Source organism: Octopus bimaculoides, chromosome 16 (genome assembly GCF_046866305.1).
Source record: "Octopus bimaculoides isolate indiv1 chromosome 16, ASM4686630v1, whole genome shotgun sequence".
Taxonomy (NCBI): domain Eukaryota; kingdom Metazoa; phylum Mollusca; class Cephalopoda; order Octopoda; family Octopodidae; genus Octopus; species Octopus bimaculoides.
In genome coordinates, this window is record NC_142943.1 from 8947296 (window position 1) to 8964795 (window position 17500).

The 17500-nt window shown below is 34.2% G+C and overlaps 2 protein-coding genes across 16 annotated transcripts in view; one reads left to right on the forward strand and one right to left on the reverse strand.

Moving 5' to 3' along the window:
* Window positions 1-6555, forward strand: part of LOC106871447 (uncharacterized) — a 35240-nt gene extending 28685 nt beyond the window's left edge. For 7 of the 14 annotated variants that reach the window (XR_016244568.1, XR_016244564.1, XR_016244569.1 and 4 more), the window contains exons 13-15: window positions 2068-2102; window positions 3819-3881; window positions 5267-6555. Coding sequence is in view for 4 of the 14 variants with exons in the window: in XM_089364103.1 (XP_089220229.1) it covers window positions 2068-2098; window positions 3149-3162; window positions 3819-3881; window positions 5267-5344 (186 nt within the window). In the remaining 10 variants the exon portion in view is untranslated. Of the gene's footprint in view, window positions 1-2067; window positions 2103-3148; window positions 3163-3818; window positions 3882-5266 lie in introns of all 14 variants that reach the window. The other 7 variants (XM_089364103.1, XM_089364102.1, XM_089364104.1 and 4 more) reach the window with 3 other exon arrangements.
* A 6669-nt stretch (window positions 6556-13224) lies between these two features.
* LOC106871446 (synaptotagmin-15) overlaps window positions 13225-17500 on the reverse strand; it is a 272781-nt gene continuing 268505 nt past the window's right edge. For both annotated transcript variants that reach the window (XM_089364108.1, XM_089364109.1), the window contains one exon: window positions 13225-17500. This exon is cut by the window's right edge and continues 3599 nt beyond it. The gene's annotated coding sequence lies outside the window, so the exon portion shown is untranslated.

The window sequence follows — 17500 nt, forward strand, 5'->3', positions numbered from 1 at the left end:
AGCCAGGATCATCACTTTTTCATCAGATAAATTATCTGTCCATGCTACCGTCAATAGTCTCTTTAAGAACCATTTTTACAAACGCCTTCTCAATTCTGATGCCCTAAAACATACTTCACTTCCATACATTAACACAAGGTAGACATAGCAGTTCAATATACAGATGTTGATCTTGATGCTCAGAGTACTGTTTCTCAAGATGTTATACAATTCTGAGAACGCAGACTTTGCCAGTACTATTCGTCTTTTTATCTCCTTCACATATTTTGCGTCTTCTGTGATCAAAATTCCAAGGTAGTCGAAGGATGATAGCTGCTTAATGATGTGATTGAGGTGTTGTGGGCTGTTAATATTGCGGTAGTGACGAGAGAGAAAAACCCCCAAAACTTCGCCTCCACTGAGCTGTTTCTGATTCCTCCATTCTAATGATACCAAAATATTTATGTTCCTACTTGTCGTTATTAGTTTGTAAGGTAGTAACTATATTGTGGACGTTACAGTCATATTGAACTTCAATGTATGAAAGTGAAGAACAAAACATCATTGTGGAAAAAGTGTGTGAATGATATGTACTATTTACTTGTTTAAGTTATCGCGCTGTGGCTGCACTGGAGTAATGCCTTGTAGGGCTTTAGTCTAACAAATCAAACCAAGTACATATGTCATCTTTAAAGTTCGCTACTTACTTTCTCGGTCTCTTGCCGAACTGCTGTTTCCTAAACGTAAACAAACAAATACCGGTTATGAAGAAGTAGTAGAGAAGATACACAACACAAACAAGACACTCATACACACACACACACTCACACACACATGCACACACACACACACACACACACACACATATATATGCATGTATGTGTATGTATTGATTCTTGTGAGGGTCATTAGGCAAATAATAAACACACACGCTGATTCATTTTCACTTGTTTATTATTCTTTATTATTTGTCAACCAACTAACTTATCGAATGCTTAATCAGTCGGTTCATCAATGAACCAGATTTTGTCCAAGTCCTTTCCTCGCTATTCACGACATTGTCAATGACATACTTTCTACTACAACAAGCAAGCGATTACTTAGTTGATTAAATAACTAACCAACGGAAGGAAAATAAAGATGTGAAATTGAACCAACGTGCGTTTTCATTACCATCGATTGGCATGATGACTTTCCCAATTATAACAAAATTCGTTTCAACACATTTGCAAACTAAATACAAAGCAAAATCCATACACATACATAAACAAAGTAGCTAGTTCTAAAATCACTATAAGAGATGAAAGTATTAACTCTACTGAAAAGTAATGTTTGTTGCCACTTCAACATGGCTGTCACGTATGGAACGACGTTACTACTATTCTTTAACCCCAGGAGAACATCTTCTGCAGTTGGATATATTGCAAAATATCGGACACACTGATTGTCGTTAACCAGCCGGAAAAGAGGTTCTTTTACGGTTAAAAGATAATTGTAACGTCGTTCCATATGGACCAGCCATATTCAAGTAGTAGCGAACATTACTTTTTAGACATACATATATAAATACGTGGATGGATGGATGTATAGATAGATAGATAGATAGATAGATAGATAGATTGCTGGATGGGTAGAGGTAGAGAGATGTAACACAGAGGAACACGAGGGAATAAACAGAGGGAAAATTTTAAAAAAAGCTAGTGAATTTAGCGGTTAATCATGGCGACTGATATATATATATATATATATATAAACATTCAGAGATGCTTCTTTCAGTTTCCATCTACCTAATCCACTCACAAGTGTTTGGTCGACCCGGGGCTATAGGAGCAGACACTTGCCCAATTTTCCACGCGGTCGTACAGAAACTAGACCCATATGCTTGAGAAGCAGACTTCTTACCACACAGCGGTGACATAATCGATGAATTTTTATTTATCTATTTATTTTGTTTTATTTCCTCACTCTCTTTTTCAGTTTCATTTACTTATTTGTTTTGAAAATTATATATACTGATCTATTGTTGATTACGTGGAAAATCCTTTGACGCCAAATTTCATTTTCATTTTGTGTTTCTTTTTTTTAAAGGAGAGTTCGTCATACGGGGACAAGTTTAGTCGTGAGTAAACTTTATCATTTCGATTACATTACTAAAAAAGAAAAGGACATCGCTGTATAATTCAGACAGTGGAGGCGCGTGGCTTAGTGGTTAGGGTGTCAGCATCATGATCGTAAGACTGTGGTTTCGATTCCTGGACCGGGCGACGCGTTGTGTTCTTGAGCAAAACACTTCATTTCACGTTGCTCCAGTCCACTCAGCTGGCAAAAAGGAGTAACACTGCGATGGACTGGTGTCCCGTCCAGCTGGGGAACACATACGCCATTGAAACCGGGAAACCGGGCCCATAAGCCTGGCTAGGCTTTAAAAGGGTGCTTTTATTTTGTGGAAGCGCAATGGCCCAGTGGTTAGGGCAGCGGATTCACGGTCAGATGACCGCGGTTTCGATTCCCAGATCGGGCGTTGAGAGCGTTTATTGAGTGAAAACACCTAAGTTCCACGAGGCTCCGGCAGGGGGTGGTGGAGACCCCTGTTGTACTCTTTCGCCCCAACTTTCTCTCACTGTTTCTTCCTGTTTCATATGTATATGTATATATGTATATATATATATATATATATATATACACATGTATGTATATATATATGTATATATATATGTATGTATATATATGTATGTGTATATATGTATATATTCATATGTATATTTACGTATATGTGCATATATGTGTATATGTGTGTGTTTGTGTAAATACACTCACACACACACAAACACACACACATATTGTTGTATCTTAGGAAATTTATTCTGCTTTAATGCCTTATTAATTAGCACATACACCGGTTCGATTTCCACCCATTGACATTTTTTTAAATTTCTGATACCTCGTCAATAGGTATTGACTCTGTCACATATATTTGTACACACACACTCACACACACACACATACATACATACATACATACATATATATTTATATGAGTGAGATAGAGAGATAAAGAGAGAGAGAGAGAGAGAGAGAGAGAGAGAGAGAGAGAGAGAGAGAGATGTTCATAGGCAAACATGTAAAAGTAAAACTATGTTAAAATTTTTCTTTTCTCTTTTTTATTCAGCTGAATTAGAAAAAGTAAGTATTCATTTCATAATTTTATGTTTTTATAGCTGAATGCGAAATTCTGGTGGTGGTGGTGGTGGTGGTGGTAGAGTGTGTGTGTGGGTGGTGGTGGGGCTTAAAGTGTTCTGTTTCTATGACAGCGAGAAAATATTAATGACACGTTTTCTATTACAATGTATACGTGCGCACACACACATGCGCAAACACATTTATGTTTATATTTCTATCGCGTTGTAAAACTAACAATTTAACATTAAAACTGAAGAATTTCACAATACGTTTTGCACACCACATTTTCATTTTACTTTTACAATAACAGGGATGATAGTGACTTCGAGGTTTCGGCCCACAACCCGTCGTCGAATTTCACTCTGACTAACGATTGCAGGCCGAAACTTTGAAGTTTTGTACACACACACACACATATATTTACAATGAGATCTCTGTCAACATTTTACACGTGTCTTCTTTACCATTTTGAACGTTTACACTTCTGGTGTCTCTTTGCTGTCGTAGTTGGCCTGACTTCACAAGTTAGCCGTAGAAACGAAGTTTGAATGCCATAACCGGTGTTCGAACTTTTTCTATTCCTTTTATATAGATATGTGTCTGTGTTTTTCTTAATCCGCTCTTGCTTCACCTTAAATATTTAATTTCTTTCTTTCCAGACTTTCATGAACAAATTTAAAGGTTTATTTATCAAAAGCAAATCACGTAAAAGAAAAGATAGTGTAAGTATATCACATTTATATATATATATATATATATACCGTAAACCCTCGAGTATAGTCCACCCTTGAGTATCATACGCAGGGGATTTTTGGGAGACTGTACCTCTGAAAAGCCTAAACCTTGTGTATAATACGCACCCCTTCTCTAACTTGAGTCAAGGAGGTCTATATAACGTCCTTGGTTTGTAAACATATATACGGTAACGTCCTTTATTATTATTGTATATATAACATAATGCAAACGTGTAGCATTTTTGTGCATTTTGTTTGCAGAAAATAAAGAAATAACAGTAATAACGTCAGTGAAAAATAAATCTAGCTTAAGGTATTATCTTAAGGTATTTTCGCGCCCGGCATCACAAAATGTGTCTGAATAAACATTACCGGACAGCAAATAGAGACTCGGACATTGCTTAGAAAATATTTTTTATTTTTAACCTCGTATATAGTACGCATTAGGGATTTTGACCTTTAAATTTTGGGGAAAAAAATGCGGATTATACTCGATGATTTACGGTATATATATGATGTTTGTGTTTGTAATTATACATCATTCTGTTAATGCATGTTTGTGCTGCATGCTTGTCTGCGAGTGAGTTAATGGCCTCGTATGTATGAAAAATAAATATCCCAAACCACATTTCATTGAAGTGTCTCTATCTCCTCCTCGAGTATGCACATTTATTTTACACCATAGGAACTACATACCTCTTGCATTGTACCATATCACTGGTATAAATACTGGTCGAACACTGGGGTCGATTTAAGCGACTTATTTCCTCCCCGAAAATTTCAGGCCGTATGCCTATAGTAGAAATTTTATTATTACACTTTTCCATGAATCGAATCTGATAAGTCCAATAATATTGTTTCGAATCAGTCAACTCTTGTTTGTTTTAGTGATTAAGTTTTTCAGGAGGATGCACGAAGCAGTTATATTGTTCTCTAAAAACTTCAGGGGGTACGCCTGTACACGTTCACCTCCCACCCCCTACCGCATCCCTGCATCTCTTGTTCCCAAGCTTATAGCTTCATCATTATTATTTTGATGCTCCGAACTGTCCCTCAACTCCACTCACGTCCTACCCACTTCGTGCATTTTAGGTCCACGCTGACATGTCATCACCAGTAGCTTTATTACTTACCTTTTGATGCACGGGACTCCAGTACAAAAACAGCGAGTGGTAGAGGTTTGGGGATACTCTAACCCGATTTAATCAGTGATTTATCCCTTAAGTATGGGCGACAAACATGCAACTAACTCCCTTCCTTCAAAGGTATCGACTGACTGACCCCCGCTTCAGAATTGTTGTTTTTGTGCCTAAATTAGGAGCCATTACTGGTTTTATTAAATTTTCTTTGTTTTTTTTCTTCTTTTTCTTTAGAGAAAATCTGTACGGGTCCGGAAAGCACAGATGCAGACGTGTAGCAACATACCTCTTGTTCCAAATAAAATGAACTAATTACTGTGATACTTATATTCATCGTTTCGGATGAATTAACCAACCAGAGCTTTCATCACCAACTATCTTCATCAACACCGGAGAGAGCTTCAACATGTTTGTGCCTTCTGCAAGAAAGAGTTGTCAAATTCCTAACACTTTCATTGCATTCTACCGTCTCAAAAATGTAGAAGTAGTCTTAAACAGACCTAATATGTAAGAGCAGTCAAGGTTTAAAGACGTTTGTCGCTTAAGGTTTTTCCTTGCTAAACAAAGAACATTACCACGCTGCCTCCACCATCACCAACAGCACCATCACCACCACGTCCACTAACACCATCACCACCACCAACACCATCACCACTACCACTACTATCACCATCAAACACCATCAGCAATAGCGAGTCAACGGGGGTGTCTTTACGTGGTCCCCTGATCTTCAAGAAATAGCAGCGAAGCTTTTTTGTCGAGGACAGGGCAAAAAGCTAACAAAACGTGCCACGAAACATTAAATGTCTATCCCCAGAGAAAGCAAATAGGGTATTTGAAAAGGAGAGGGTGTCATTTCCCGGGACAGGAATTTCACGGTGGTGGTGAAGCATCGATGATTTGTTGATGTAAATGATGGATAACTGAAATAAAATAATGAAGACTAGTGCAAATTGGCGGGACGGGAAAAAGGACAGAAGGGTTCAAAATACATTCGGGTGACAAACTATTTGTGAAAAAAAAAAAAAAAAAAAACTCGTTAACACACTAGTAAACTTGTTCCGGTCAATGCAAAAAAAAGTGCTCGCTGGTAATCTTGGTTGCATCAAATCCTAGTTTGAAGGGAAACGAAGCGGTAGCTCGTCACCCGCGTTAGGCTCCCTTAATATGTATTTTAATTATTCCGTTTATAGTTGTATATAATGTATATTGTATATATATATGTGTGTGTGCTCGCGCGTGTGTGTACGTGTGTATGTGCTCATATATATATGTAAATAGAAAGGAGTATATACGTATATATATATATATACATATATATATATGTAGGTATGTTTCTATATATTTATATATGTTTCTATGTATATATACCTTCATTTCGCGGTGGTTTACAGTTTTAAAAGTTTTTATAATACAATGTATTTACTATTTTTCTCTGTTAAATAATTTTTTCACAACTTTTTAAAACATTTGCATATACGATTTATATTTTTCGTGAATAAAATAAATTATTATTATTATTATTATTATTATTATTATTATTATTATTATTATTATTATTATTATTATTATTATTATTATTATTATTATCATTATTATTATTATTGAGTGAGAGAGCAGTACATGCCATCAAAGTAACACTGGGGTAAAATATACGAAGCCCAGTATACCCATCATGACTACCCGTCTGATAAGGGTACACCAGGCACATGCATCACAACCATATGTGTGCGACATGGTGATCTCATATCAAGATAAACAGTGCATGACCTCGCAGGTGGGGCCCAGTTAGAATTTTCTTCAGGTCGGGTAGCCCATCCCGCTCAAAATGTCCCTGAATAAGGTTTGTTTAAGGATGTTGAGCAAAACACCTATGTTTCCAAAGGTGAATTATTCAAACCCCAAAGAATTCCTCTCAACACATGGCTATAATGCTCCCTCACTACTTTTGCTCATGATCAGAGATGCACATATCGTCAGCTACCAAGGGATATGCTCAACTGGTTAAGGTCAAACAACTGACAAGCAAATCTGTGGTATTGAGCAGAATATTTGCTGTAGCCCATCTTTTATACCAAGACAAAACAATGTACATGATACCACTTCCAATCAATTAAGATCAGAAGCCATGAGAGCCACTGCCTGGAACTGCATCCGGGCATTTATTATTATTATTATTATTATTATTATTATTATTTGACTTAGGTTTGTTCTTATTTCTGGTAGAATTGATGTGGGTTGCGAGTTACTTCCTTAACCTTCGATATCTATAAGCTTTCAATAGACTTTCAAGTGCTTAAAACCCTCCTCTGATAATCTTTCCTGGCCCTAAGAGGCAAACATTTTCTGGAAGGACAATTCTGTTCCAGTCTCCTTTAACCATTTGTCTATATCATTATTCGCAGTTCCTAATGCACAGTTTTCATACACTGAATTCATTCAATATCAAATTTAGAGAGATTATATGCTTTTAAATTTTTGTCTTCAGCCTTTAAAATTCTGGAAACAAACGGACAAATGGATCAATTAGTAAGCAATTTAGCTTTTCATCATTTTTACTATAATTACTGAAGACGTCGCACAGTATCCAATATCGTGATGTCGTAGAGTTAAGCTATTGTGACTATCAGGGGTTTGTACTATCTGTCAAGTCACAACAAGCACATCAGACAGACAGTACTTTACGTAATATGCATGCAGTTCCAAGTAAAGCCGATTTTCGTAATTCACCAAGATTGTATGGTAACTCTAAAGTCTTCAGACGTTTCTTCAGGTTGGGTGGTATTGAAACCAATGCTCCGATGACAACAGGGACAACCTTTATGGTTGACTTTCGGAACTGCCACACCTTGGTGATCTCAATTCTCAGGTCTCCATATCTATCAACCTTTTCTCTTTCTGTCTGGAAGTCAGTCCCAGAGGATATTTTGCCTTCTCGTTTTCGTCCATTATATTTTCCGGTGTATGTTAGTCTCAAGCACCTATTACCTCGTAGTCATTATTTTGAGAGGATATAGTTCTTTTGAAAAATTATATACTAATTAGGTAAGTTAAAATACTGAATAGGGAAATTAACATAACTATACGGTAATCATGCGGAATACAACCATAGGACATTTTGATATAATGGCTTAGTTGATCGTATATGTGAAGCCGATAGAGATAGCGAAGAGACAAAAAAGAATATTAACACAGATTAATAATGCTTGGCTTCAATTACTTTACTTAAAATGAAAAGAGGCGACCTTCTATTTCAATGCCTCGGTTGTTTGAATAAGAATAATGTACATTAAAAGATACAAATCAAATACAAAGAGCATGAGTTGGAAATGTCTACTGAGGTTTTCTCCTCAAGGTACAAAAGAATCTTAAATAAGAAATAAAGGAATGTGTCAGAAAAATTTTATGCGGTAAAAATGAAGAGCTACATACATAGTTTATATGAACGGAGTGGAAAGAACTTTGTCCACAAATAATAGAGGAATAATAAGTACTAAATGTATTATAGAAAAAAAAATCTACAAGAGCGCGGGCTTGGTTATGTGGTTAAATAACTGGCTCTGAGACCGCAAGCTTTTGGTTTCAGTCTCACTGCGCAGCGTTTTCTATCGTGTCTTCCACAGTAACCCAACACCTTGCAGTCCAACACCTTGCGGTCCAACACCTTGCGAGCGAATTTGGTGGACGGAAACTGTGTGAACGCCAGTCGTGTGTGTGTATGTATATACGCAGGATATCGTTTTCTTCACTTTTCAACACTAAATTAATGTATTCATTTTCGCTGCTGTTGTTGTAACGTCTGAGAGAGACTATGCGACATTCGAAGGTTGTCTGCACTGATCTCAAGCCCCTTACCTCTTTTATCTCCTCTTAGGTAGAGCCGGTCGATATTACTATTTTTGTAGAGATTGCCAATTGGTGTTAGAATCTTGGGGGATTTAATGTTTATGAAGTGGATTTCTTCTACAGACAAGCAAGTATCCCAAATGTTGGAACCAGCACCTTCACCGCATTTTGAGATACTGTCGTGTTGTAAGAGGAGAGTTCAGACTATCATATTTTACTTAGTCTGGTGTAATATTCTAGGGTGACTCTATCTTTATTCACAAAATCTGGGTAAGATATATTTTCATCAATGCTACGGTACTTGTAGCATACTTTGTGTGGAATAGGAGAGATAGTGAAGCACAGGTTTTGTGTTTGAGAGACTGATTTTCCCCGTTCAACAATTAAATAAAAACATTTCTTCTGGTCAAATTCCATTCCTATGTTAGCTGAAAATGTCTGTATTCATGTCATTATTTACTTTTATTTCAAGATTTCTTGCTATTAGAGAAAGAGCCGGTTTCTAACCTAGATCCAAGGCTCCTTCACTGGAATTTCGACATCAACAACAGGATATTTTTTTATGTATTATGCATGTATGTATGTATGTATGTATGTATGTATGTATGTATGTATGCATGTCTGTGTATGTATATATGTATGTATGTATTATGTATGTATGTATGTATGTATATATTTATAACTTCACAAGCTACATGAAGTCTTCAAAAAATTCCTGTTTGAAGGGCATTGAAGAACACATCCCACCGTGTTTAGCTAAACTATTTCTATTTAAAATTCTTGTTATAATATATTTTAATATGAAAGACGAGTCGCCAATATACAGGCAGAACAAATCTGTTGTTTAGATCTGTTTCAACACTGCTTGAGCTGACCCGGGAACAAAAGTGTTGGACCTACTACCAACTCGTCTTTCGAATACATTTGAATGCTATAAATTTCCCAGTTTGACATCCAGGCGGACAACGTCTAATAGCATGTAGCTACATTAAAACGTATTCTGCAAGGCGAGGTACGCAAAAAATTGAGTGACGTCTAGATTTTCTTGAGTAACGAATTACTAGACTGTGTCGGATGACCTAAGCTAGCAGATCATTGACAAATATGACTTCAGAAAGAAAACAAAATTCATGCAGAACACGTAGCTTAGTGGTGAGACGTTGTGTCCTTCAGTAACACACTTTATTTTTCTTTACTCCTGTCCATTCAGCTGGTAAAAACGAGTTGTAATTGTTATTCAAAAAGGGCCATGCTTGCAACATTATATGTCACGCTGAATCTCCCTGAGAAATACGTTAAGTTTAGGCGTGTCTGTGAAGCGCTCAGCCCCTTGCACGTGACTTTCACCAGCAGACTGTTCCACGAGATCCCGTGTAACACACGTCATCGTAACGGAGAGAGACCAGGGTGGGGTACATATAAACGTGTATGTATGTATACACGCATGCATGTATATATATATACATATATGCATGTATGTATGCATGTATGTATGCATGTATATATGAATGCATGTATGTATGTATTTATGTATGCATGTATGTATGCATGCATGTATGTATGAATGTATATACATACGGATGCATGTATGTATGCATGTATGTATGTATGTATGTATGCATGCATGTGTGCATGAATATGTGTATGTATGTATATATGCATGCATGCATGTATGTATGTACACAGGTCTATCAAATGCAACACAACGTAATTTTTTGATTTATTAAAATTAGCTCTGTTTCTGGAGGACGTGTCTTAATTATCAAATAGCATTTAAGAGTATCTCAAATTGAGATAAGAAAATAATCCCCAGAATCAATAAATCTCCAAAGTTAAGATGCCATTATAAGAAGGATATGATTATTGTCCGCAGATAAGACAGTCAAGGACACACGTTTCTGGTTTAATAACTGTCATTAGCACGATCATCATCCTAAATGCCAATTACATTAACTTTAAATACCAAATCCGTCTACCAAATCCACTCACAATGCTTTGGTCGGCCCGAGGCTATATTTATTTATTTTTATATACATCTATCCCTATTTCTCAGACGTATCACAGGTAAGTGTATATATGTCCATTGTGTGAGTATTACCCTGTATGTTTCTGTGTATTATTTACGATTTTTTTTCTTTTTCCCTCTTACTTCTCATCCCATCTATCTTTAGACATGTAGTGTGGTGTGGTGTATTGGTGGGTATTACTGTTCCATTCGTGTTTTCTATTGAGTCTCGGTCTTTCTACTTTAACCTCTATGCTATTAATCGAGCCTCCATGTTCTGCCTGAGCATGTTGGTAGAGCACTAACGAGCCTTTCCCTTCTCTGAGCGCAGAAAGGATTAGATTAGATTCCTTAAGGATCGTTCTCATTGTTTATATTTCCAAAGTTTCAAATTTATACATTTAAAAAAGAGAGATTCAACACCGGAGTTTTATATCCATTTTCTTCATTCAATGTAAACATTTCTGTGTTAGACTATATTTAACCATTAATAAGTTAAATATATTAATCGTCTCACACGTCATCAGGAATGATTTTCATTAGAACAAAAAACCAAAAGAAAACATAATGAATCGATCGAACAAATCAATTTTTAAAAAACTATACCATTTTCCGTTAAACACGAGGTCTTGTCTCGACAAGAAATGCTTACATTGAATGAAGAAAATGGATATAAAACTCCGGTGTTGAATCTCTCTTTTTAAATGTATATATATATATATGTATGTATATATATATATATATATATATATATATATATATATATATATATGCACATACATGTACATACATATAATACATGCACACCCATATATATATATATTAACATATGTACACATTTCGTTTATTACCGGCATAATGCCTCACCCAAGGTTTAATAGTATATATACATATATTTTATTCTTTTAATTGGTTCAGTCATTTGACTGCGGCCATGCTGGAGCACCACCTTTAGTCAAACAAATCGCCCCCAAGACTATTATTTTTGTAAGCCTAGTACCTATTCTATCGGTCTCTTTGCCGAGCCTCTAGGCTACGGGAACGTAAACACACACCACCATCGGTTGTCATGCGATAGTAGGGAGACAAGCACAAGCACACACACAAATATATACATATACATATACATACATATATATCTATATATATATATATATATATATATATATATATATATATATATATATATATATATATATATATATATATATATATATATATAGGACGGGCTTCTTACAGTTTCTGTCTACCAAATCCACTCACAGGGCTTTGGTCGGCCCAAAGCTATAGTAGAAGACAGTTACCTATGGTGCCACGCAGTGGGACTGAACCCGGAACCGTGTGGTTGGGGAGCAAGTTTCTTAAAACATGTTCTTTTATTCTTTTACATGTTTCAGCCATTTGACTGCGGCCATGCTAGAGCACCAACTTTAGTGGAACAAATCGACCCCAGGAGTGACTGTGTGGTAAGTAGCTTGCTTGCGAACCACATGGTTCCGTGTTCAGTCCCACTGCGTGGCACATTGAGCAAGTGTCTTCTACTATAGCCTCGGGCCGACCAAAGCCTTGTGAGTGGATTTGGTAGAGGAAAACTGAAAGAAGCCCGTCGAATATATGTATATATATATATATATATATATATATATATATATATATATATATATATATATATATATATATATATATATATATATATATAAGTATGTATGTATATCTGTGTATATGTTTGTGTGTCTGTGTTTGTTCCCCCAACATCACTTGACAACCTATGCTGGTGTGTTTACGTCCCCGTAACCTAGCAGTTCGGCATAAGAGACCGATAGAATAAGTACTAGGCTTACAAAGAATAAGTCCTGGGGTCGATTTGTTCGACTAAAGGCGGTGCTCCAGCATGGCCGCAGTCACATGACTGAAACAAGTAAGTTGGATATAAAGATTGCCATTTTGTATGAATACTGCTTCTGCCGCGAATAATCAAATATGTGTCTGTGCGTGTGTGTGTGTGTGTGTGAGTGTGTGTGTGTGAGTGTGTGTGTGTGTGAGTGTGTATGTGTGAGTGTGTGTGTGTGTACCTACACACACACGCACATAGACATGTATATGTATACATACAGAGAGACAGACCTGGCAGGCCCGGCAGGCCCGGCAGACAGGTGGACTAACAGTTATATATATATATATATATATATATATATATATATATATATATATATATATATATATATATATATATATATATAGATAGATAGATAGATAGATAGATAGATAGATAGATAGATAGACAGATAGATAGATCATTAACAAAAAGCAAGAAGACTCCAAATGTTTTGGAGAATTAACGTCTGTTTTAATAAATTTAATCATAATCGCATAAATTAAAGTTGTACAGATTTGGCAAAATCACGAACGATTTGAATCAAACATTCCAACAACCTATATGACCAACAGGGTTTGCTTCTTTTTTTGTTTAACTTTATGTAATCGTGTTCCGAGTTACAATTTCATAACATATGATATACAAACAAACATATATATATATATATATATATATATATATATATATATATATATATATATATATATATATATAAGCATTTGATCTGTGTATAGATAATGCAATCAAATGATTCCCCCAAGAATTGTTGCAGTTCAATATCCAATTTCGCTTGAACAGGATGCTAATAACGACAATGTTGAAACGTAATAACGACAATGTTGAAACGTACCCATGGAGCAAGTGATATATACTGCATCTTGTATTTATCATACCTCTTCTTTTATATATATATATATATATATATATATATATATAACAAAGGAGGGTGTGTATTTCCACGCAGGAAAAAGTGATGGCAAATTTGTTGTCGAAAATGCACCTAAATTTGAAAAGCTTGTAATTGTTTAAAAATAAATTTATTTACATATATACCAAACTAGTTTCAACAATATTTTTGTTGAAAGCAGTTTCGTATATATGTAAATAATTTTATTTTAAACAATTCCAAATTTTTTCCAATTTAGGTGCATTTTCAACAACAAATTTGCCTATATATATATATTAGAAAAAATAATAATCAGGTACTCAGATGTCTGGTTGGTTGTATATTTACAGATTTTTATTCATATGTCACATGCTTTATAAATTAGCGCTTTCACCTAGTCTTGTAGGTTTATCAAATTTGATAAACCTACAAGACTAGGTGAAAGCACTAATTTATAAAGCATGTGACATATGAATAAAAATCTGTAAATATACAACCAACCAGACATCTGAGTACCTGATTATTATTTTTTCTAATATATTCCCGTACATCACCTCCAAACCTTACAATATATATATATATATATATATATATATATATATATATATATATACATGTATGCACTTATACGCGTGTATGTATAAAAATATACATATGACTTCAACATTTGAGTATTCTTACATCAATTTTCATGGATTTATTGAGAAAATAAATACATTATTAACAGAATAATAGCATCTAAGGAGTTGTCATTTTGTTTTTGTTTTTTTGTTTGTGTTTTTTTTTATATATACGACACAGAATGATTTTGCTTTCAATAGGATCCAATAAAGGCTGTAGTTTACTGCGCATTTCGACATGAATGACATCTCACTAGCATAGGCTGAGATTAATGTTTGTTAGCAATTATTGTCACTTGTGTTTGTGTGTTACTGTATAACTATACCTCATCTCCATGTCTCACCTGATTGGGAAGACTGTATATATATATATATATATATATATATATATATATATATATATATATATATATATACACGCACACAGACATACATGACATAAATGGCTCACATACATATAACATATATGTGTACGTGTGTATGTGTGCATATATACCTATATATGTATGTATATATATATATATATATATATATATATATATATATATATATATATATATATATATATATATATATATATATATATATATATATATATATATATATATATGTATATATATGTGTATATGTATATGTATGTGTATATATATATATATATATATATATATATATAATTATAAGTATTAATTTTATCCTAATAAATAATAATTCGGATAGAATAAATGGGTTAATAGAAACCAAGGTAGCATAGATCACAAAATAACTGTGGTGTAATTCCTGTTAGTGAGGCAGAAATTCCTTGATATTTTGGGTATTTGATTATATATAAAAATTTAAGGAATGGAGTAAACGCATGTTATAACTGCATACTTTATTCCGACATATGTTTCGAAGAATTACAATTTTAATATCACAGATCCCTATGGATCACATAGGTTGTAATCCTTTGAAACATATGTAGGAATAAAGTATGCAATTATAACATGCGTTTACTCCATTCCTTAAATTTATATATATATATATATATATATATATATATATATATATATATATATATATATATATATATATATATATGCGTGTGTATATAGATAGATAGATGGACAGACAGATAGATAGATAGATAGATAGATAGATAGATAGATAGATAGATAGATAGATAGATAGATATTATATATAAATAAGTATACATTTGTACGTATTCTGATTCAAGATATTTCGTGCGTGACCATTCCACTTGTTCTTTGTATTTTATTTTATTTTATTCCTTTTTTTTCCGTGGGTGCCAAGAGGATTCCTATCACTAAATTGTGCTGCATATCTACGCTTTTTAATAACAATAGGCTGTTATATGAAGGAATCCGCTTGATATTCCCATACATCAAGAAACCATCATCAAGAAGGCCCTGCTCTTCTTTGTGTATGCAAGATGGGACAGAAAATGTTCCCAAATTTTAGCCTGCAAGCAACTGTTATCAAATTTGACTGTATTTAAATACGCTACAATTTTATTATCCGTCTGTTTGTTTTACAGCGTAATATTTTGTTGTGACACACACACACACACACACACACACACACACACACACACACACACACACACACACACACTCACATATATCTGTGTATATACATAGATATATAGTCATATATAAATAGGTGTAGTCATAAAATCTCAACAAGAGATAGAATAGTAACGTATACTAAACAGTAAAGCGAGTCGCCACATCAAAGTGATTGTTAAATGTTACTGCTAGTTTAACCCCAGGTAGAGTCTCCGACAGCTGGTTATCGGTGCAACGCTCTGCATCCTTTATATACACTATATCGCTAGCAGGGGGGAGCGAACTCCTACTAACCTCCAGCATCTAACAGTTTCGCGGGAATGTTAGCAACTGGACATTAGTTGGGGTTCGCTCCCCCTGCTTGAGATATATTGTATATATATATATATATATATATATATATATATATATATATATATATATATAGGGTGCAGAGAATTACACTGATAACCAGCTGGCGGAGAATCTGCCTGGGGTTAAACTAATAGTAACATTCAACTGCCACTTTGATGTGGTGACTCGCTTCACTATTAGATGTGTGTGTGTATTCATATGTAAATATGTATATATATATATTTCGTATGTGTATTTCGTGTGCAAGATTCTTGATGTGGATACGTGTGTTGAAAGAAATGCAATTATACCTTGGGAGAGGCATTATGCCGGTAACAAACACACGCACTGGTTCAGTCCTTTATTAATTTATATAGTTTTTTGTTATGTAAATATGTAAATGTGTATACACACACACACACACACACACACACACACACACACCTATATATATATATATATATATATCCCTATATGTATATATATATATATATATATATATATATATATATATATATATATATATATATATATACATATAGGGATATTTGGAAACTTTCCTACATAGAATTGCGTAACATTGCCAGTATAGAGTAGGTGAATGCCTTGACACCTGATCACGAATTTTTTTTGAATCTTCAGAATTTTCTATTTGCTAGGCCACAGGTTTTAAATTGATATTAATCAAATTAATATTCAATTTGTCGCCCTTATTATTTAAATTTATATATATATATATATATATATATATATATATATATATAAGTACTTGAAATTAGGAACACGATTTTTCTACAAGATGTACTTTGTAATTTATATAAATATTATAAGCGTTGTATTTATGTGTGTGGGCTACAGTATGTGTAGAGGAGTGTCTATATATGCTTGCATTTCTGCATGTATGCATGTATACATGCATATACGTATGTATATTTGTACGTATGTATGTATATATAATGTCTGTATATATGTACGTATATTGTTTCTCGGTAAGCTCGAGATTTAGAAATATATGACCATCTAATCAAGATATTGTAGTCCAAGTTACACATAGCCTATCCAGGATGCATTGTTTAATGTATTATTTTTATTAGCATTTCCTTTCCAAAGTACTAAGTTACAATTTCAAGAAGACATTTTATATCTCACAAACATGTTAGTGTATATATTTTTAAATCCACCATATTTTTTTCATATACATAATTTACTTTTTACAAAATCTACTCTTTCATCATATCACGGTAGATAGATTAAGGTACCAGTCATATACTGGGATCAATTTAGTCAACTGTTCTCTCTCCCCAAATTTGTGACCTCGCAGCATCGTAAGAATACAT